At 41.4% G+C, this 23838-nt stretch overlaps 1 protein-coding gene across 3 annotated transcripts in view; it reads left to right on the top strand.

The window, feature by feature from the left end:
• Positions 1-2470: 2470 nt before the first annotated feature.
• The window catches only part of BTBD7 (BTB domain containing 7), a 61910-nt gene continuing 40542 nt past the window's right edge, over positions 2471-23838 (top strand). For 2 of the 3 annotated variants that reach the window (XM_066998278.1, XM_066998277.1), the window contains exons 1-2: positions 2471-2628; positions 22131-22316. In XM_066998278.1, coding sequence (XP_066854379.1) covers positions 22235-22316 — 82 coding nt within the window. In that variant the 5' untranslated portion in view covers positions 2471-2628; positions 22131-22234. Of the gene's footprint in view, positions 2629-22130; positions 22317-23838 lie in introns of those variants that run through there. The other variant, XM_066998279.1, reaches the window with a different exon arrangement.

Here is a 23838-nt window from a genome sequence, read left to right as displayed (position 1 = left end):
GCACTCTGCTTTATGATATTAGAATATTAAAAAATGTTAACAAAGCAAACATTCAGCCTGCAAGACTTCTTTTCCTTCACTTCCTCACATTTTTACTACTTGTAAGACTACGAGCCAGGCTTGCTAGAGGAAGAATGGATTTTTTATCTGTCAGCAGAACTTTGGCAACAAATTTATAACTAGTTCACATCACCTGGAAACCAAGCTGGCATGCTATTTCCCCTCAGTTCAAAAGCTCTGTGACCTGCATCTTACTTAACTTCAACTAATTCTTACTTCTATGCTGATCTCAGTGAAGCACTGAAAACTGTAACAAAGATATTATAAATTGTGGATGATATACAGAAGCATCTGTCGTCTAATATGGCTGATATTTAAGTACCTTGGCTGCAACCATTTCTCTTAACAGGTATATTTAAGTTAGCAATTTCACGAGCACTGAAGCTATTTGCAGTTTAGTTTCCTATAGGTGTCTGTGTCTTGGTTGACTTTGATGGCTAAAACAAATGAAGCCTTTTCAATACTTGCGGCATTTGTAAGAACCCGAATGAGAAACAGATCAATGAGTACAAAAAATTTAGTGCAGGGCTAATAGACCTAAAACTATATGTGCACAGACAAGCAATATGACCACAAGCCACATTTCTATAGAAGAACAGTGCAAAACCAAACTAAGCTAAACACTAATTTAGGTGAAATTCAATGAATGTGGTACATAGTAGTAAGGAATGGGAAAGTGGGTTAGGGCAGGCTCAAGAAGAGTCTGAAATAGAAGATGAGAAGGCTCTAGCAGACAACGGTTGAAGAGACTGAGTCATGCCTGCTAGTCAGTTTGATTAGCTCTCCGGACAACGACAGCAGCTCACACAGACATAATATTTACAGAATACAGTCTCCTTTGAACAGATACAAGCATAACCTTGGGAGTGTGAACTTATCAAATTGAGATTATAAAAACTCCCTTATCTCCCTCTGGTACTGTGAGGATATGGAAGTCAAAAGCTCTGATTCTCTCAGATACTACAATATTGAAGACCATATAAATAACTGAGATGGTTAAACAACCAAGGAGAACAATATATGGTTCATCGGCCCAACTGTTTTTCCACCACTTTTTAGGCAGAAACCAGTTAAAGAACAGTCTGCAGCATGGCCAAATGTATCAGAAGTTGTTTTTTTCTTAGCTTCTTGGTAAGTTGCTCAGCAGTCTGGAATGTTATGCCAAGTGGTAGTTAGGGAGGTCTGCAGCATTTAGGAAACCTAATTACAGAGATGGTTGGAGGACAGGGTGATGCCAAGTGGGAGGAAGGTTTTCCTCCAGAAATGGAGTGTCAGCAGAGCCAGGAGGACACATAATTGGTCAGAGTTTGCCCTTATCAACCAAGAACGATCACGGATGTGGCTTTCAGCCTGCTGAATATTTTCTGCCATGAGAATTAATCAGATTTTTGGCCTGCGCATGAAGCTGTTCTCTCAGACCTTCTCATATATAGATGTATGGTGCTTGGTGCTTTTAGAGAGCACAGGTGATTTGGATTACTTAAATAGTTTATTGTTCTAATAAATCTTTGAGACTTATTTTGGTCACTTTCTCTGATTTAGAAAACTGTGATTTTACAGGCATAGTGGCTGATTTATTTATTTATTTATTTAAATCCTGAATATACATCTTTCTACGTGCACCTTTCTTCGAAGAAAACATAACAGGAGTGGTACCAGCAATAGTGGAAAATGCTACAAACCGTTTTACTGCTGACACCTACTTTCACCCAGATGTGTGAAATATTAATTAACAATGTGAAGAGGTATTGGAAAGGGGGGAGGTGGTGAGGGTTTACTTCCAGGTGAACACTGTAGATTTTATTTAGAAAAGTAAAGCTGCAATCTGATTGTTGCCTGCCTGTAACAAGCTCAAAGGGGGGTTGGAAAAACAAGGAGCTAAGCTTCTTCTTGCTATAAGCAGCTTAACGAAGTCTCGAGGACAAAGAACATGTGCTGATAAACCACCTCCATAGCAGACACTCGTGTACCTGGCACAAGGAATGAATGAGCCCCGTCACACAACACAAGCAACATTTGCAGCCTCATGAGGGGACGAACTGCCGGGGGCGACCCCCCAGCACTGCCTCCCCATCCCGTGCCGAGCCCGTGCTGCCCACCCTCCATTTTGCTGACTGGAGGACGAGCCCCCCCCAAGCCTGAGCTGACAGGAACCCGCGACACCTCCCAGAAAAATGCCTTCTGGGGGGCTTCCGTGAGGTTCTACCCCCCTGGATGTGACCTCCCCATTGGCAACGGGTGCCACGCGGCATCACGGCTCTCCCATGCCCCGGCCGTGACAGCAACGCTAGACACAGCCCGACCCCGCCGCCCGCCGCCATGACGGGCACCCCTCAGGCGCTGCCCGCCCCCTCCCCGCCTCTCCTCCCCCCTCCCCACCCCGCGCACCACGTGGCCGGGGGCTCCGCATCGCCGCCGCGCATGCGCCGTGCCCGCTGCCCCTGCCCGGCCCAAGCTGGGGCTCCGGCGCAAAATGGCGGCGGCCGGAGCGGGGCCGGGAGGGAGCGGGCGGCGCTGAGCGGGCGGCATGGCGGCGGGCCTGGCGGCGGCGGCGGGCGGCTGCCGGAGGTGAGGCGCCGCGGGGAGCCGGGGCGGGACGGGAGGGGGCAGGCCGAGTGCGGTGCGCGGTGGGAAAGGGGGGGGGGGGGGCGACACCGCCACCGCCCCCGCGGCGGGGCTCCGGGGACCGGGTGCCGGCGGTGCCCCGGGGCGGGCGGGCGGCGGCGGGGGGCGCCCCGCGGGGCCTCCGGAGCGGGGCTGCCCGCGGCTGGCCCCGGCCCGCGGGCTCCGGCCGGCACGTCCCTGCCCCCGCCGGCTTCGCCCCGGGCACCTCGCAGCGAGCCCGTGCCCGGTGCTGGCCCCCGGAGCCTGCCGCGGCTCGGGGGTGCGGGGTCCGGGCTCGCCCCCGGCCCGGCGGGTGTCACCGCCTCGTTCCTGGGGAAACTTGGAGGGGTCTGTAGGGGTGTGCGGGTGGTGCCTCTGGAATGTTCCTGCTGCCCCTGGGACGGTGTTCGGGCGGTTTCGTGGCTCTGCTCGCTCGCCCCTGCCGCCTCCTTTGAGGCCATGGGGTGAAAGATGGCACATAAGTAAAGCGCTAACATAAAACACAACAATAAGGTAATAAAATGCTTGTTGAGCGTGATGTGTGCACTTGCTTTATTTGTGTGAGAACTTAGCCTAGAGGACACAGCATCGCTTGAGGTTTTGCTCCAAACCAGAGTAACGTAATACACAAATCTAAAGTGTTTGGCAGATACACCACGAGATGCGGTCACCTCAGGTTTTACCACATATTGCGTGCTCTGTTTTCATTTAGAACAGAGAAAATAAAAATAGTAACTTGGATATAAAACTTGTAGTGCTCATAACTTTTCTGAGGCGCTGAGAAGCCTGATGACCTAAAGCTTTACTGTTTTTGTCTGAAAGATATTAGAGAAGAGGATTATTCTTCTGAGAGTCTCCTCTTGTTTCAAACGTCAACCTTGGACCGCTTTCTCCCTAGCTCTGCATTAGTATGCTTCTTTGTGCAGGGAAGGGAATTCCTTTTCAGATCCAGTGCCTTTATATTACTTTCTGTTTGAACCTTATGATTAAGAAAGCGATATAAATCTTCTTCGTTCTCCCCTCCACCCCTTGTTGACTAAGAGTCCAGTGCCAACATAACGAAATTAATTCTGTAGGGATTTATTTTTGAGTATGTGGAACAAGTGTCTTTTATTTAGCAGTGTACAGAGTCTGTGGAGTGCATGATTTACAAGGCAAGGTCAGAGTGTGTGTTCTGTAGAATTCTTGGGTGAAGATACAATGCGTGGTGAAGCTATGGCTTGTGATGTTCTCTCCATTCATAGAGTAATTTAATTCTTACTCCTCTCAGTTGACGGACAACAGTGTAACTAATCCATTTAAGAACTTGCTACTTTGCTGCACCAAATCATGTTGTATGAACATCAGCTCATGCTTATATGTAAATGTCTGGTGGTGGTCTTAATGAACAAGGCTTGTGTGTTCAGTTGTGATGTTAAGCTGCCGGTTGCTGTCTGTCTTTATTCAGATTAGTGAGACTTGTATAGCTGAACCGCGTACAGGTAATATCAGAAATGGAGGTAAATATTTCACACAATGTACAGTCAGTGTTTGTTTCTGTTCATTGGATTTGGGGGAGGGGGGGGTGTTGAAGGTACTGAACCCTTTGTGTTTTGAAGCATTGTTTTACTTGCTTTCAAACTTTAGCCAGTATATAAATGGGTTTGACTCTCTAATCTAATTTTGTATGTTTAAACATAGAAGGAGCACCGACACGAGTCATCTTGGATTATTTTTTGTGGCATTATCATAATTGCTGGCTTCTTAAAATCCTTGTCTCCTAATAATGTGAGTTTTCTTCATATTTCCAGATTCCCTTGCTGAGTCATAGATACAGTAGTGTTGTAATGCTTATAGCTGGCATTGACTGATTTGCAGAGAGTCATACTTGAAAGAACAGAATTATTTTTATAAGCGCTCCTGGAAGACTTGCATGGACTTGTCATTGTGATTTTTCTTTTGTTTTTTTTTTTTTTAGCTTCTCAGACAAGCTCAAAACTTTGTATTGTGAAGGCATGTTGCTCATTCTTAAACTACAGTATAAAATGCTGTCTTTGCAGCCAGCTGTTTGAATGTAATTCAGTGGGGCTGTCAGAGCTTGATGAATAGACTAACAAAATATTGAGTCTTTGTTTTGAAAGAGGCTTTTCAAGTTGCTGCATACATGATGTCAGGTTTACACCTGTCACTGATGGTAATTAACCTAGAGGCTTGGACAACATCTTCCTCTGTCCTGCTTTGCAGGCTGCTTTGGTGCTGTGGTAGCTTGTGGTCCTGCATGAGACTGTAGGAGGACGTGTAACACTAGCCCTAGTCCTGCTGCCACGCTAGCCTGGTCGCGATATGCCGGACTGTATGCCAGGAAAGGTGACCGTCTTCTGATGCCTTGGCCCCACAGTGATGGCTGAGGTGGTTCTGGCTGCCCTCCAGAGTCAAAAAGTGAGATGCATCAAAACATCCTATAGACACCCCGCATGGACTCCGTGTAGTTCACATTAATCCAGTAAAAGGTGTATAAAGATAAAATAAGTTCTTAAGAAGAAATAAAAGTGCCCTTAATACTGTTACTAAGAATCTGACTGCTCTTGTGGCAAATCTCGATGAAAAGCTTCTAGTTTCGGTCTTTCTTTTTTTTTGTATTTCTGAACACATTTACATGAATTTTAGTATCTGTTACAAGATCAATGGTTTGTACCACCTTCTGAAATAACAGGTCTGGAAAACCAGATATACAAACTTTTTTAGTGCATGTGGTGGAGAGTGGGAATCCTAGCTCAGATCTGAGTGTTAGATGAGCTTCCCGTGAGTCATATAATTACCGTATCTCAGTTTCATTACCTAGGTTCTTTCAAGAATGAGGCTTATCAGTGTACCTTTAAATCTTTGGGCAGAATTTACTGTGGATTTTTAGAATATTATTTCCTTTGTTGGCTTACCTATATGCCTGAGCTATTATATGAAGGGACTGTAGATGCAAGGTTTGATGCTGGTCTTGCTTTTTGTGCCTATCCAGTCTGTCCTGCATGTCTCCCAAGCAGGATGCCAGTTGTAATGATGCCTTCAGCGTAATGAATGGCTGCTAGGAAGAGACCTGAAATCTTTGTGTGCTTTATGTAGAGAATGACAGAACTTTGTGTTGGGGAAAAATCGAAATGGGCAAGAGGAAAAAATGGGTGGGAAGGAGTTGAATAGCAGTGGTGGTACATACCACGCTTCTTCTGTGCTTTGCTGCCTGAAATTCCATACAGCTTTAGCATCTTGTTTTCATCATAATATTATTTGCTGTCTTTTTTTCTGGTTCTGTTTGCAGTGTTGATGCAGGGAGGTCACTGAAGCTAAGGGGATCTGAATTCTCTCATTTATCTGCCCTAGGGACTAGGGTGGGACACCTTTTTGCTTTATCAGGATGTTTGTGAGCTTCTGGACAGGTGTTTATAGGCAGAATTAGCTCAAAAGCTTGTTGTCCACAGCTGCTTTTTCCTGCTTCCCACAGAGTCTCCTCAGCTGTGTTGGTAAAGTTGTTTATATTGCTTCATTCTAACCATTGCAAGAAAGTGATCTGTCTGAAAAATAAACCACTGAAACACAAAGACTTCAGAGAAGGTCTCAGATCTGGGTCATCGCATTATTATGGAAAGCTTGCTTGCTGGCACGGAATAGGGGCAAGGCCAGGTAGGTGAAAGGGATCTGGGGGTGGGACTGCATTGCCTACAGTGTGTTGAAGTACATATGTAACTATATACTTAGTTAAATTTGAATCTGGTTTGATTACTCCATTGAGTGCAAGTGTTGCATGAAGTTATATCAAACTACTGGTTGTGGACTTTAACAGCTTACAGAACTTGTGGGACTTCCGGCAACTTCAGCTTGTTGGGGATTTTCTGAGGTCTGTCTGTGGGTTTAAGTTATTTCTGTAAATGGGAAATAGGAATTACCATGCTTTAACATAGTGTTAAAAACCCCAAAATCTTTTAACAGCAGTCAAAACTGATTAAGAAGAAACAATTCTCAGTAAGGCATGTGTGGAAGGGGAAGTGGAGTGGGTAACGTTTGAGGGTAACACCTTCCTAAACCAGTTTCTACGTCTGCAGGTCTTGCTTTATCTTTCAAACGTGACATTCTAACGCTAGCTGTTCTGCCTGATTGTTTTGTAAGTCCTGTTAGATCTTTGTGCTCAAATCTTGTCTGAATTCTCACTGTGTGTTCTTTGTGATACTGGAACTTTGCTGTTCCTGTATTTGAACGATTGATTTTTTTTCTGCTATTCTTTACTTTTCTTACCTATCATATGCTGTTGCCAGTCCACTGTAATATAAAGGGTAGAATATAATTATTCTTTTTAAATCTCTCTTCAAGAATCTTTTCCTAGTGCTGCCATTAGTGCCACTCCCCATCTTAAAGAACCTTTCTATTTCTGCTGACCTCTTTGATATGGGATTATTTTGGTGTACTAACTTGGGGCGTTTAAGATAGATATCCTCTTCCTGCCGCTCTGCATCACTTGAAATCCTCAGTGTTTTCCCCAGGGAAGTGCTAGATCAAGCTAGTTAATGGCATGTGAGATCTCTCTGGTTTGGAAGCCTTGTCCAAGATCTGTTAAAACTGTTACAGGATGATTATAAAGCCGTTTTACACTTCTGCTGATAGGAACAATGGATAAACTCAAAGGATTTGCTTGAAACAGCAATTTAATAAGTAACTAACTGTTGCTTATCTTTTAGTTATGCATTTTATTTTGTGACACTGTACTTGTAGAAGCTCTGTGATCAGTGGAGCTGCAAAATGTCTATGTGCACCGGTGTTGTCTTTTTGGTGGTGCTTGTTGGTTTTCTAACATCTATTTTTAGAATTTAGTTTGGATCAAAGAAGACAACTTTCTCTCTGTCCAGTGCTGAGTCTTGAGTCAAAGTCTCGAATACAGAAAGCAAGAATCCTAATGTCTTATATGAAAGCATACCCTAATGAAGTTACGCCTATTTATATGCAAATAAAAGTTTTTTTTGAGTGACTGGGTAGACCACTTTGCATTAGTATGAAAATGGAATGCTGCTTTGCTTATCATCTGCTACCCAAAGCATCAGTGCTGCACTGAAGTATGTAAAACACTTCAGTGATGGGTAGGTTATTCTAATTGCTTTTAAAATAATTGGTATAAATGACTGAAGTTCCTTTTCATACCTTTTTCCTGACCCCAAAATTGGAAATGCTGCTTGAGAGCTGAAGAAAAAGCCCTTTAAAATAACAAATCTAATCAGAAACTAATGAGGTGATATTTTCTGGGCTTGTGCTGCCTTTTTCCTTATACTTTTTTTGATTCTCTCCTACTTTATTTTGTTCTCATGATGACTCTTGATGTGGAGAAGGGAAAAAAGTTGTCCCTTGATTGCTGGAAATGAGGAACTGGGTTTGCTGTGTATTTCATGATCCTTGCCTTTCTGCTGCTGTGGTTATAGTGCTCATCTGTGTAGATTCTGTAGTGTTTAGTGGCGGGCTTCGCTGAAGTCCTTTGTACAACTGGAGACATTTAGGGGATTTATCGCATCTACCCAGAGGCCTGCTTTCTAAATGTACATGGAAGGCTAACTACTTCTAAAGCTGTTCATTCATTGTAACTGAATGTCCATAGCATTTCCCTTGGAGAAGAGAGGGGTATAGACATACATAGTGAAATTTTCTATTTTCTTGTATTGAAAAAAAAAAAAAAAAAGCCTAATCAAGTATGGGAATGCATTAAAGGCTGATGCATAACACCTCGGTCTATCCTGTAATAGGCATCTCAACTTCAGTGGTCTGAAGAGGAGAAATGCAATAAGTGTAAAACCCCTAGAATGTGGCCGGAGGTGATCATCAAGTTAATAAGCTCATCGATTTCTTTAAAGTCATTCTAGTAATGAATGCAACTGAGAGGAATGCAACTGAGAGAAATACAACTGAAGTGCTTATGCTTGCATTTTAAGTCGAAGATACTTTCGTCAGTTTGTAATGAGGTACTTGTAGGATGTTTTTGAGATGGGTTGTTTATTGTACAGACACTAGCATGGCAGAAAATTGCTAAGTTGACAAAATGCACACTCAAGACAGGAAGTTTTTGTTATTCAGCGTAGTGATGGCCTTGACGCTGAAGAAGGAAGAATCTCTAAGCCATGTCAGTACTCCTCACATCCTGTGAGGCTACGCTTCTTAATGGTGAACTGGATGTAAGTAAGCACTGTAGTGTCTACAAAGGAATGTATAGAATGTAAAAGGATGAGGAGTTGCTGGTCAATGTCATTGTAAGTCTGTCCCCAGTGCTCCCCCCCCACCCCAGTGTACGAGGTATCTCTTTGTAATTTATTTTCATGAATGATTTGGGGATTTAATTTACCTAAGTATTGGTTAAGAATGTGTTTACTGCCTCAGATTATCAAATTCCAAACTTGGCCAACTATTTTTTTTAGTCAGTCACATTAAAGAGAACAATTCTCTTTTTAAAAAACAGATATGATTTGAATCAGAAAGTACCTACTGTTTCTTACTTGATCTTTAAAATCTCTGTAGGTTTTAGTCCTCTATTAAACACTGCTGGACATACACATTTGGACTTGAAATACCAAAATATCTTTTTAGCATTGTAAGGCTGTCATACAATATAAGATTATCCCCTGTGTAATAGTGCTTTGTAGTTCTAGACATAAAATTGAAGACTTGGTGACTCTTAGTAAAGTGACTCATGTATTTCTGCACTGAATGAAAGCACCTGTTTCTTTAAGTAATTGAATTTAAACAAGTTCTTTGCTGTAACCTGGACTCTTAGTATTCTAAGTTGTTTTTTGGGGCTTAAACTACAACACTTCTGAGAATAACAGTGCTAAGAAATACAGTCCTAAAGGATCTGCCCATGCTACTTGGGGCTTTTCCATTTTAAGGAAAATACAGTTAGTTTTGCCTTGTTGCGTGTTTCTCAAGGCCCTTTAGTTTGCCTGAGAATATATAAAATAATTCAGTTATTATGTAGTTACTCATTTCGTTATTGGCTCAAAATTTGCCAGTTTGGCGTAACTGGCTTATGCTGATCTAGGTATTTCCCCTTTGTCCCCTTGGAAATGGAACCTTAGGATCTATTTCCCTTTCTCTTTTTCCTTCTTCCCTTCATTCTGATCTTTAGCTACCAGCTTATTTTTTTCTGGAGAACTAATTTAGAAAATGGCACCTTAGTGTCTAGGTCTTACCTTCATCAAGGCTGAACTGTATTAAGCCCTTGGTGGTTCTCAACAGTCTTGAGTGCTTATTTAAGCATCTTGTGAATTTGAGTTTCGTCCTTGTTTTAAATTTGGAAGGAAACAGAACTTGCTTTTTTCCGTATGCATGATTAACTTCTTTCATTCAGATTAAAATTAACCTTTTATTTTTGTTAGGTTTGAAACTGATCTGGGTAAAATCAGTTTACTGAATGTGAATGTGCAAGGGGGAAGTGGGCAGTTGGTGATGGTCATCTGGGTACAGAGGGAAGTGAGAGTGCTTTTTTATGGCAATATTGACTTTTTTTCATATACTGATGAAATCCTCAAATATTGGAAGAATGGAAAGAGGTTTGGTAAGTGTAGCATGCACTGGCAAAGGCTCCTCTTTCTGTATTTCTCACTTCGAATGTGAAGGAAAGTTGTGGATAGGGGTAGATGAGCAAACTGATATAAAATGAGATTAAGAATAACAGGTTGTTTTAATGAAATACCTCCTCTACTCTAGGAGGTACAACTTAAAAGTTACAATCTAAAAGTTTTGCTTTCATTCTAAAACTTTTCTTTGATTTCTTAGGAAAACGTTTTCAGATGTTCTTGGTCAGCTGAGAAGTTTTTAAAGCCTTGTGAAAGGAGAGAGAAGAGTTAAGGCTTATCAGCAGCCTGCTCAAAGGGCAGATTTGCTTTAGAAAATAGTTAAACAGAAAACACCCAGCAAGGTCTCGATACTGCTATCTTGATGTCTGTATATATGAGGTGTGTGTGGATATTGCTAAACTTATTAAATGTGTAAATGATTGGTGGATCCATTTTCAGGAGCTTACATCAACGTGTGTACCGCTCCTTTGACTCTTCTGTAAAACCTGCGTGTTCATGTTACAGGACAAAAAAATGAATGCTTTAGAAATGCAGAGAGCTCGTAGGAAATCTGGAAGACATAACTTCCTCTTCTTGCCAAGGGGAAAATGTAAACAAAGATCTGGCTTAATTGCAGGCTAACTACTAGACTGGTTTTCTGACTAAGCCTTTCCTTTAATTGATTGCTTTTATCGTAGAGAAAGTATTTGCTGTTCCATTTGAAATAGGTTTCTGTATTTTTGGGGAAAAAACACATCAGATTTTGTGGGCATTTAGTTCTGGCTATGGTGGCTGTCATGGAATCTAAGTGTAGGTACTAAAAGGGTTGGTGTAAATTCTGAGGAATTTGGTAGTTTGTGGAAGTCTATGAAATTTGCTTGTGAGGAGAGGCACTGTAATACTACTGTCTTTTTTTACTGTGCATGCTCTTAAAATGTCTGTCTACGAACAGCTGAAATCTTTGAAGTGTGTCACATAGGAAGATTTCTTGGCATCAGATGTTACGATATAAATGTTAGCTGTTGAAGCCAGCATGGCTTTTAAAACTTTCCTCTCTCAGAAAACCCCAACCAAAGGAGAAATCTTTTAAATAAGTATTTAAAATCTTATGTACAGCAATAGCTGATCTGGAAAACATGCGTAAGATCACCACATAAGTGGTGTTTTTATACTTCAAAATTAAAATTAATTTTAAAAATAATATTGGGGGGGGGGGGTATTCTGTGGGTTTGACCTGGAATATCAGACTTCCTCAGGGCAGCGATGGTCCATAACCAGTTGACAAGCTCTCAAATGAGTCAGTTGTATAAATACTGTGTACACTGACTTCTCCAGTTCAGTTTTGTATTGCTGCCTGCTTCAGTGTGTAGCGTAGAACTGAAAGAGTCTTCGGTGAGCTGTGAAACTGTAGGGGGTAGGTAGCAGGCCAGCACCAAAACCTGAGCTTCAGCATTGCCCAAGGAGGGAGGATTCGTCTGTGTGGCGGGGCCAGGCTAGAGCGACTAGTTGAGGCTGAGCCTGAGGTAAGAGGGAATTAAATTGGTGACTGCAAGGATCTAGTTTTGTGAAGCTGTGAGGCAGTGTAATAGCACGTCTGCCCTCCACACACTCATAGCTACGTGTTCCCCTCCCAGTGGTAGCTGGCTGTCAGACCAACCTGCCCAGCTCCCTTTTTCCTCTGTTCCCTGCCGCCCCCTCCAGCTGTTGTGTGATGGATCAGCCATCTGAAACGACTTGTGCTGGGATCCTGTAATCTCTGTGTGAGGGGAAGTGGGAAAACCACTTGGCTGGAGCAGAGGAGTGAGGGGAAGGTATAGCTCCTTGTTAGTTTGACTTCAGTGGTGGTGTTGGATCATCCGGATGTATCTGTCAAGAGCTGACAGGCAGGAAGACTTGCATATACAGTTAGCTTCTCGCCATCAGCAGCTTGCTGGTTTGAGGAGAACACATAGGCTTGTCTTTTTTCTTCTTCTCCACATGACTAATACCTAGGTGTGTGCATTCTGTGACTGCAAACTTAAAATCTTCCAGGCCTTCAAAAAAGCAACCCCTGCCCCCCTCAGTGTGGACATCTTCGCTAGCAATGCCTGCTGTCTGAGGGGCTGCTAACAAAGGCCTAGCTGAGGACAGGAGCGAACCGTACAAGCACAGAACAGAAGTAGTACACGCCAAAGAAGAAGCTGTGGTTCAGCTCACTGGGTACTGTGACAGCTTGCAAGTGAAGTCCTTGTGGTAGCTGGCACTACGTACGTCGCCTGTTTCTGCTAGGACTGCCCTTTGTTTGCGGACAACTTGAAGGGAATCTCTTTCCTACTTCTAATTTCTTAAGAGCTCTATAGAAAAACTACTGTACTGTAAGAGGGTTTTTGTAGCTACTCTCATTAAGATGTTTAAATTTAGTGACAGATGACTGAATGGGGACAAGGCAGTGCTACCCTTTAAAAGCAGAGCTGCTTGCAGTTGCACCAGAGGATCAGGTAAAAACAAACAAGGTCCTATCGGGTCCCTGATAATGGGGTTGTTCTGGGGCTTCACGAGTGTTTGCTGCAGTGGAAGGGGGATAGCTCTGCCATAGGAATGAGTATATGGGACTGGGAATGTTTATTTTTGAAGGCCATGCCAACTGACTGTTAGTCAAACCATACGTCATGTTTGGCTGTGGGGAGCGAGCAGCCTTTTGGCTACTTCTTGCTGTTCTTCCTCCTCTGACGTTCCCTTGGTAGTTCACCGATCTGGTGCGGGGAACTAGCTGCATCGGAGAGAACTCCTGCAGAAGAGGTTTCCCTGGCTTCGTAGGTGACAAAATGGAGGAGCTTCACGATTAGGGCAATAGGAGCTGAGGTGAGTGCTACTGAAGAAACGTGTGGAACCACAGTGCCAGTGAGACAGCTTTTTGTTTTTTTTACGTATACTGAATTGTATGTTTTGAATCAAGATTGGAACTGTTTTGGTTGCATCTAAGACTCATCGTGGCTTGTGACTATTATTGTAGAAATTCAACGTAAACTGTAGCTTGCTTCAATGTCAGTTTTATGTGATTTTACTTTTTCAATTTTTGTTGCTTTTCCTTGTTCAGGAAAGGATTCATTATTTTTATAAAATACCTGCTGTGTCTCATGGAAAGGACTGGACTAGATTACCTTTTGAGTTCTTTACCGGTTTTTTCTGTGTTCTAGCTTCCAGCTTTTGTATTGTAAATAGGTGGATCCATTTGCCCTGAAGACATAAGATTATGCTAGCAAGTGATACTTCAAACTCTTCTTGTATCAAAGAGCAGAGGCTGCACAGGTCAAGTATGTTGTGTGAGGAGAAAAGGATGCACGGGGAGGATGGTTTTCAGAACAGAATGAATGGTGGTGTATTAAGAAGAAGGATGTAGAGAAAAATGTTTTGAGTATATGGCAATACTGGTAATGGCTTTTCTGGCCACAGGAAGAGGTTTTCAGGGGAAGTAACTGAGTTCCATGTTGTCCTGTCACCAGGCATCTCATAGAGCCATGAGCAGAAAGGAGGAGGATTATGCAGAGACACTGAGGTAATGAGGAATGATGTTGGTAATGGCTATGAGCAAAAGAAATACCGCAAGATGTTGTTACTGATGCAGAGGCTGACTGGCAGGATGTGTGTCAATTGCAGCCAAAGACTGTAGAGATCAGTGAACAGAGTACATCCATGCGGGAAGGCCAATCAGTATGTGGGTCCAAGATTTTTAGCGTGCTTCAACACTGTGGTGCTGGGGTTAGTGTTTGGAAAAACCCCAAGTAGTGTCATCACCAGACTTCTACCTTTCCTGTTAAGACTGTGGTAGTTAATAAGGAAGCTAAGCATCAAAATGATGCTGTTCTTGAAGGTGAAATGAAAATGACAAATTGTAAGAGAAGATGGATGCTGCTTCTTGTTATATCAAAGCAGGTAGGTGCAGAGCGTGGTATTTCAGATTGCCTCACTAGTAACTTTAATGTGCTCTCAGAGGAAGTATGTTCTTAGAGGAAATGTAGTGAATGTAAACTCTGTGCTGGATTTAAAAGCACTATTGTGTACAGGAAGCTCTGAGATCCTAATTCAGAGTAAATGGCTCTCTGTGAAATAATTGGGCCTGGAGAAAAGGGAAAACATCTCTGGTGTGAGGAGACTGTAGGGTATATCCCACTGAGATGGTACCTGATGTGAGAAGGCAGCAGTGCTAAAATCCAGAGACAAATCTTCTATATGGTTGGGGTTTGAGTCAAGATTTCCCTGTCTTAGTAGACTTGCTAATTTAAAACAGCATCTTGTGTTGTAGCTGGGTCACAGCTCGAGCAAGAGGAGGAGTTCCCTTTCTGGATGAAACAAGGATCTTTATGGGGATGTCTCAAAGAACATAGAATAGAACCACGTGAATTGTGGAAACTGCACAGGCTACCTGCCGTTCCTCACAAAAATACCAGTCCTGTTGACAGATGGGCTACCTGAATAGAAAGACTTTGAAATACACTGCATAAAGGTTCTTACTTTTGCTCCACTGCTACTTTTTCTTTAGAGGAAGAAAAGACATGGCCTGAGTACATGACTGAGGGTACCTTTCATGTGTACTGCTGCACTACAGGACAGGCAGTATCATGGAGAGAGTGGGAGGCAGTCTTCCAAGGCAGGTTCAGTCCCAGTCTCTGAAGCTGAATTTAGCTGAAACTTTAGTTGCTGCCTGGCAAGATAACTGAATCTTGTCCAGAACTTCAGTACAATTAAAGCTGGCTCTATTTTTTTTATTTAAAATGTCTGATCCGTTCTTTGAGACACTTCGCAATTTGGAGGTTCCTCTTTCTGTCTTAAACTGCTGAATGTGTTCACAACGTGTTTATTACACCAAACAGGACTTCCTTTTCTTTTAAAACAAAAAACAACAACAAAAAGCAAACGTTTTTATTTGCTTTGAATAAGTCTTCTGAAAAACCTTTAGACGACTCAAAATGCAATATTATGTCAATGTAACATGCAATTATTCTAGATGGGCTAAAATGCATTATTCTCATTTTTTCCTTGTGAATAGGCATGTTCATACCTAATTATTCTGTTCAGTGATATTAATAAAGATTTAGTGGATAGGATTTCTCTGATATTCTTGCAAGGTAGTTTTAATGATGCTTTGTGTCTGAATCAGATTCATGCTCATTTCAAGTGAACTTCTAAAAGTGGAAAATCATTGAAGGATACAAGCAGTTACTTCATATCAAGAGGCAGTAAGCAACTTCTTGCTGATTTTGCTAAAAGAAGTGTTTTGAATTAAACTTCTGGAACATTAGTTACATCTGTCTTGTGAGTATCATCAATCAGACTTCTGGTAAACTAGGAGGTGCTTGCAACCAGCTGGAAGGATCAGTGATATGTAGAGATCAAGGCCCGTATTTCAGTATGTAAAAATATTTAAGTTGCTTGGGAGGAACTTCCTGTTCCGTGTGGCATTGTACTGTTGTAAGTCAATTACTGCGTTTTATCTCTAAGTGGAATATAAAGATAGGTATATTTAGGGGAATATAAAGATGTTTAAGTCCGGCGCCTCTTCAGCATGGTTAGTGGTTCAGCCAGTCGCTACCCACATGTGACATTACTGAGTTGCTTCTGGGATGTGACACGTTCACACTGTGCTCTGAATTGCTTTGCTGATCATAACAAGCCTACTTTGAACATTGTTTGCAAGACAGTACTGAGGAGATGGCTTTTTCTGTACTTTCTGTGTCTTTTCAACTGCCTGAATGCTTCTCAATGTTTTCATTTTTTCTAAGGTATGCATATCTTCAAGGCTACACGCCTTTATACTTGATTTGAATATAGTTCTTTTAACTTTCACTTTGATTCCCCAGAGGACATGTTGAAAAGTAGTACAGGTTATATTATTTTTTCTAAAGCTCAGCCCTGAGAGTCTCAATAGGTCTAGAAATAAAAGGCAAGGTCTACTGTGGGTTTTTTGCCTCCTTCATTTCAAAATATCTTCTTTTTTAATGGGCAAGTATAGTACTTTATGGAAAAGAAAATGCTTTAAAATTCATGCTTAACTTCAAAAAAGGGTTCTTTGTGATAGCTGGAACACGTGATCCGAAGCAAAGAACCAACCAATGCAGTCACTTTCATGATCTCGTTATATCTTGCCCTTTTGCGCTTGTAACTGCTGACATGGCTGAAGGTCTGGTGTTTTGCTTACAGTTTTTTTTGCCCATGCAGTAAATAATGAAATTTTTTTAGATTGCAATCATGAAAAACATTATTCATTCCTCACTTTTGTACAGTCCTAATCCAAACTAGAAACTTTCAGATGTATTAGCTACAACTTACTATTGTATCATCCATGTATTTTTGAGTGATGAAAGGCTGATTGCTTGACTAGAATAAAAAAAAAAAATCAAAAAGACTTCTGCGTGGATTTGCATATGTGTCAGGCTATAAACAGTTGGTCCTTCAAAATTTCAGTTGTTTTCTTTGAAGAGAGAGTTACCAGTTACACAGTTTATTTGAGATATGCTGTCCTAGGTGCATTCAGTCCTTGAGTGTGTGTGCTCCCAGGATTGGAGACTTCCAGCCTTGGCAAAACCTGCAGGTATGCCAGTACCTTGAGTGCCTCATGCGTGGAATAAGAGGTGGGTGTGAACAAGTAATACCTGGTGCCTCTCAGCTCCTCTTCCTTGGAGCACCCCCTGGGGAGGATAGTAGCAAAACGAGGTAGATAGTAAGCGTGCATCTGAACAAACGGCTGTGACTCCAAGCAGAAATAAGCAACTTTTTCTTCATGCTTAAGTGCTGGTCCCAGTTGCTGTCTGGAAATTCCAGTACTGATGCAGTGTAATAACTGTTGTGGCCAGGGCGGCTGTGTTTGGAGCCTCCCCAGGTGGATGGGAGCGGTAGAACCGTGCTGCTGAATATGGGATTGTCATTGTGCTCCTGAGCGTGGCTTGGTGCTCAAGTGCCCATTGCCAGCCTGCTGCACCGTGTCTGGAGGCAGGTTCAGGCAAGCTGGTGAACATGGACCCTAAATGTTTGTCCTTGCTAAAATTTAATTGAAGTCCTTCCTTACTGGGATTTGCCCTTTTGGTTGGTGTGTGCTTGGGTTGGTTAGTTGAGTTTTGTGCAAAAACGGACCTATTTGCTGCTGGATGTTGTCGTCTCATCTGACATCCTTTCTGCTTCCTTGCTGCTAGAAGGGAACTGTTGGGGCAAAAGAGCAAAGCAGTCTTTGGCTAAATGAAAATGTAAATAAATATGAATAAGGTATGTTTGTATTGTCTGTTACTGGTAGTGAATCTCAAATATGTGCAAGTATAAAACCTGAAAAATAATGATGGTACAAGTACGTACATATGCTTGATATGATTTCTTAATTTTTTCCCTAGGATTATGCTGTTTCATAATCCTGTGGCAACAACTGCAGAAGAAATACAAAAAGGTCTTTTTGGTGGTGTGGGAGGATGTCTTTGGGTGTAGAATGTGTTGTAACACTCTCCACCTTGCCCTTTATTCCACTGGGATCTAATTAATATACAGAAACATTTATGAAAGCTTTATATTGAGTGACGACTATAAGCAACGTGTCACCGTTAGCCAAAGTCCATTTTGTACACAGATTTTTGTTAAACCAAAATTCCCAATCCAGGAATTTTTGGCTGTCAGCCCAGGTACCTCAGATGCAAATCCTTTTAGGTTCTTAAAATCTTAAGTTCAGTTTGGCAAGTTTCGTGAAGACTGAAGAATTTAATTCAGGTGGTACTAAGACTTAATTAGATCTATGGTTTGTGTGTTTTTTGTTTTATTATTTTTTATTCTCTAAGTATCAGTTTAATTTGGAAGTCACTTCTGTGTTTTCAGTAGCATTTGAAATAATTCTGGCTCCTAAAGCTTCCTGGCTTCATGTAACACAGTTCATCTACTATTTACTGCATTGCAGGCTTTTTTTTTTTTTGAACAAGAACTTCGACATAGTTTAACTTTTTTCTGTGTACACGTATACAGAAAAACAATGCACATCTGTTTGTGTGTCACTGTTCTCAACAAGAGATCCTGTTTCAGTAGGTCAGCAGATCTTTAATTTAGTCTTGGTAGTGTGTACATTCGCATGGATATGGACTGTACCATGCAAGAAGAGGTTCACACGATAGTAGTTCTTAAAAAATAAATCAGGACTGTATTCTGAGACTAAAATTAGATGTAATTGTTTAGTTAAGCTGAAATAGGAAGCTTTTGGTATTCAAGATAACATCTGCAAGGAAAGATGAAATCTTTCCTTTGGCAGCTAAGTATCTAATTATTTGGCATTGTTTCTTTGTTTTTCATTAATTTTCTTCTGCAGTGCTCTTTAACTATGGGGAACCGGCATTCTTGATGTGGCATATTGCATGCTGAGATGTCTTTACATTCATACAGAGCTCAGCAGGTACATGCAAGAGTGATTTCTGTGCAGGTAGGCTGGGTTTAGTGTGGAGGCTAAAGTGCATTCTGGGGGAGGGAAAGAAACCCTACTGTATGCACAAGTGGTACAAGAAGGATGCCTTGCTGGCAGAAAAGATGCAGCACTGGCTCTAGTAGCTTAGTTCTCTCTCTAAACTCTTTTTCTACCTGTGCTTGTGTGATGCCATAAGAAGCCAACTGGTAACTGATACTGATTAAAAATTGAACTTTTTGTCAAGGTTGCTTTTAATGCATGGGTCAGTTTTCTTGCTCACTGAATATTTGAGCCAGAACAAATAAGGTAGGGAAAGTGGATTTGAGGATGAACAGCATAGGGCAGGGCTTCCTCCAGGACAGTCGTCATTGTGGCCAGCTTAAGTTGTTTGGGTTCCGGGTTGTACAGTGTTACCTCGTAAAACCTAGAAATGTAATAAAATTCAAAGACTACGTTTTTAAGTGATACACAACATTAAGGAGAGTAGTGGTATTAAACTATGATCAGTTTAGAGCTATGTGCCACAATATACCCTGTAACTAACTGGAATGTTTGAATTTGAGAAGCAAAATACCCTCAAGATGTCTGTTACCGTCCACTTGACCACTCAGTGCATGGTTAAATTAGAAAGGACACACAAGAAATTGTGGCATACGTAAATGAACAGAATGGCTGACCATAGTGCCTGTTCTGCTTAAATGCATTGAATTCCTCCTTCACTGAAATTGGCATATAGCTTATATACATATATTTTTATATATACAGCTTTAATATGACACTCTTTTTTTACATTGTCCTACGTTTTGCAAAATTACTTGTTACATATTTTATGTTTAGTGAGTGAATTCATTCTGCATGGTATTCACTTGTGTTTAATGTGTAACAATGCTTTTGTGTCATTTAATTAAATTATATATCAGACATTTTATGAGCTTTTTATAGTTTTCACATTCTTCTGTATTTTGTAAATTCAGACGCTGAATGTCTAATGCATTGGATTATTGCGTATACTCTTTGATCATGTTCCTTACCCATCTTCTGGGGCATGCTTCTTGCCAAGTGGAAGAAGACATGAGGTATTAACTTCAAACCTGAGACTCGGACTACACTTTTTCCCATGCCAGGAAGAATTGAAAAGTATTAGTAGGCATCTAATGGACGAGTTAACACATCACAACTGAACACAGAAGCAGAAAGTAGAATAGCAGTGACGTTACTGCAGGACTCAGTCCAAATGAACTAAGTCCAATTTTCCCAGAGAAAAGGGAAGTTGTTGGGATATCTACCCAGGATGCTGGCTATTATTTGTGATAGTTGCCTTGCAGTTTGAATTCCAACTCTTATCGCTTGTACTAAATGTAACTAATTCCGTATAGAAATGGAAGTAAAATCTATGCAACACTGCCTGTAGGTACACAAATCAATTGAAGTGTCACTTTCAGTGAAAGTTGTTTTCTGTGTTTTTCCTTAAGTCCGTGGAGATTTTCTTGTATGGAGAAGAGGTCTGCATCCATATGGGCATGGTTATCCTAGAATAACTAGCTTATTTTTATGTGTGGATGGTTGTGGGGAAGAACATTGCATAAGACTGAACTAATCCAACAGCTTGTGTTTGAGATTTGCTGGCGTTAGCAGGTGTGATGCTGCCCGTTCTGTGCACGCTCTGGTTCTCGTTTCATACTGAGCAGGCTTATCTCACCAGGCAAGCAAAATTTTTTTATTTTTTTCCATTTCCTGACCTGTGGTGAGCTGAATCTGCGTAGAGATAAGGTCGAGAAAAGCACCAGCTTACAAGCACTTGAGGAGACATTGACAGGTAGCTGGGGAGGGCAGGCACGGCAGCTCCCCCTTTCTGTGTTCATGAGCCTGCAGACAGGCTGCAGTTGGCATACGCAATACCAGTAAAGCTGCTGTGTTGTGATGGTCTTCTGCCTTTGCAGAAGTTGGCTAGGGGAAACAGGCTGCAACTTTGTGGGGCAGACCTGGGCTGTAAGCCCTTCACGTACAGGCACAATCCCTACTGAAATGTCTATGGTGAGGTGTTGTGGTTCCTTTCTGCAAGCACCTGATGACCACAGAAATGCCAGATGGCCTGCTTTGAGGAACCTTGCTCTGTGGCATCAGATGGCTGGAAAGCACGCACCCTCTTCGTAATACTTCGGTGCCGTGCCAGTGTCTCACCTCTTCACATTGCTACATCTCTAAGCTAGGTTTCCAAACCCAGCTCTGCTCTTCTTCCTCATGTAAGCAGCCCTTGTATGTTGCGACACTTGTTGTTTTTCCCTCTATTCCTACAGCAGTCCGCAGCCTCTCACTTTCTGCTCCTCGAAATGGATCTGTTTTGCATGCTGCGTTTGTGACTAAGAAGCCAGGTGTGTGTGTTTAGCTAGGATTATATCTCGCCTCTGCAGCATCATGGTAACTCCCACTTCTAAACTCATGCCAGAAATACAGATTATTAAAGCAGGGAAAAGAGACCAGGTGCTGCAACTTCCTTGAAACACATACTCTTGTGTGGTATTCAGCTGTCCAATCTGGCATGCCAGAGTTGTGCTGAGAAAGAGGATAAGGTTGGTAGCATACAGTAAGTATAGTTACACCTGTACCAGCCTGGTGGAATTTAGCTACGTGTTCACAATATTAAATCTGAACCGAATTGAGTCTAAAAAATTCTGAGGATAGATTTTACCTTTGTGGTGTTCTTTCTGACCTGTCCATCTGTTTGTGTTCTTGATGGGGGTGCACACGCTCAGTTGACTAAAAAAAGGAGCTGTTACTGTGATAACTCTCACTATGCAGTATTAATATTTTAATGCTGTTAACATAAAAATAAATTAGAAAATGCTTGTTTGTATGTACGATGCAAGTCCTTGTTCAGGTTTCTTCAGAACTGACTTGTAAAATGTTTTCAAATGCCTAATAAAGAGTAGATTAAACTTCGGGTTTGTTATAAATGTTCATTTAGGTAATGAATATGTGCCTTACTTTGACTATTAAAAACCTACTTCTAGCTGCTAGTCCCAACTTGAAGAACTGAATGAGAACTACACAGCTGGTGTGAAATCAGAATGCAGCTGAAGGCAGTTATGATGGTACAACCTTCAACAAATTGGCTTATTCTGCTTTCCCAGTCATTGTAATTGAATTAGGGATGTTTATAACAATGTGTGAATGCATCAGTGTGCATGTACAGTCTTTCTTGGCATAGTTAAAGGAGCAGCTCTAGTCTAGTCTAGACCATCCCCTGCTTGAAGACTTCTGAGCTTGCTAGCCATCCTGTTCCTTGTCGCAGTTTGTCATACTGAATTGTGAATGGCTTGGACATAACAGATTTCAGGAAAAATGTTTTTTGATCTTGGTTTAATCCTTCAAACAGAAAGTTATCTTTAAAAATAAAACCTCAAACATGTTCTAGAAACACCGTGTGCTGGAGGCTGAGTTTGTTCTAAATCATGTAATACCTACGAAAAACAATTGTTAAAGTAACTTATTGGTGTTTTGCTTTTCAGAAATGGAGGAACAGAATGCTGGATCTGGGATTGAAGATTTATAAAGGATTATGGGATTATACATTGAAGAGCCAGCAGGCGGAATGCCTGAGTGACTGAAGAAAATGGGTGCTAATGCATCTAACTACCCTCACTCATGTTCCCCAAGGGTAGGGGGAAATTCACAGGCACAACAGACGTTCATAGGTAAGTTTCTTCAGTTATCTTGTTGCTTATATAAATGGCTCGCTGGATTGTATATAAACTGGATTTGAATTCTTTGCAGTAATATTATGCCTAGTTCTTATTTTCTAGGTCATCAGTTTGAATCTGTTCAAGCTCAGTAGTGCGTGAAATTTGGTACTGTTCAATATCTGTTTGGTGTATATATGCAATGAGTTGATCTGCCAGTTGCTAGTAAACAGCTGCTAGGTTATTTATTTAAAAAAAAGTGGTTTTTTTGAAAATTCAGCCATACACACTAGCTCTTGCTGTTTGAAGAGCAGTTGCTAACTGTAAATAGTATTTACCATTTTGCGTTCTTCCTCAGATTTTCAGTGAAACTCTTAAAGCGCAGAACACTCCTGATCATCAGTGCTCCTTGTAGTATTGGCATTGTGTCTGTAGGAGAGTGAATTACTTCTTCATTGCCAGAAAGGTTATCTCTGCTAATAAACCTGTTCAAGTAACAAGCAGTCTGGAAGATAACTTCTCCTTCTGCCCTTTTCCTGTTTCTGCAAATTGGGGTGAGGAGAGGGGAGTTACTTGTTTATAATACCGTTAGGACAATAAAGTACCTTGCCTAAGTAGAAACTTGAGTAGATGTGCTCTTAAACTACCTTCTCATCCCAGTCATAACTGGGGCAGGTACCAACTTTATATGCTTTTCAGTCTAGCACAAAAAGACCTCAGTGTAGATCTAAGCACTGTCACACTATAAATAATAATTACGTGATGAATCTAAAAGAAGACACTACTTCAGAAGATAATCGAGTTTAAAAAAAACAACACCCTGACAGCCTGAAGAATGATCTTAGCAGTAAATAACATAAATACTTTATAAACACATTTCTCCTTTATGCCTTGGCTTGCAACAGTGAATAAGTAGCTAATGATATGCAGTGTTACTTCTGTTTTTAATCACCACTGAAAGCGCAGTGGAATTCTTAGAGGAAAAATAGACTTGCTTTGTAATATTTTTTAATCTCAGCTTTTGTGACATTCCTAACTTTTGGAGATCTGAGTAGAGGATAGCACACAAGTTCTTATATGTGAAAGTTTCTTTGGATTAAAATTGGGTGTGCTAGTATCATGTCAAGAAAACTTTTAGCACTAACATCTTGTATGTTACATAGTATGTTGTACTATGCTGTAAAGTCCTCCTAAAGGCTTAGTTAAGATACACTGAAAATACATTAAGAGTAGTAAAAGAAATATCTCAGTTTATATCTGTGTTCTTCCTAAAATCGCGGCAAAGACTTTTTCAGTGCACATCTTGGTGGGTTTTTAATCTGCCTTTATATTGAATGAAGAGTAACCCTAGCAGATCTGCGTTCCCAAACATCACTTGAAGAGTTTATAAGAGGCGGAGAAAGTTCCAAAGGCTTCATCAAATTCCCTGGGAACTTTGTCCTTTGTGTGTGGAAGGTTTTCATGATGCGCTTCGATATTAAAACCCAAATAGAAATCTATTATTTAGTATGCTGCAAACTTATGGATCCCCATTACC

The sequence above is a fragment of the Anser cygnoides genome, chromosome 5 (assembly GCF_040182565.1).
Source record: "Anser cygnoides isolate HZ-2024a breed goose chromosome 5, Taihu_goose_T2T_genome, whole genome shotgun sequence".
In the NCBI taxonomy this organism is placed as follows: Eukaryota; Metazoa; Chordata; class Aves; order Anseriformes; family Anatidae; genus Anser; species Anser cygnoides.
This window is presented reverse-complemented; position numbering and strand designations above follow the sequence as displayed.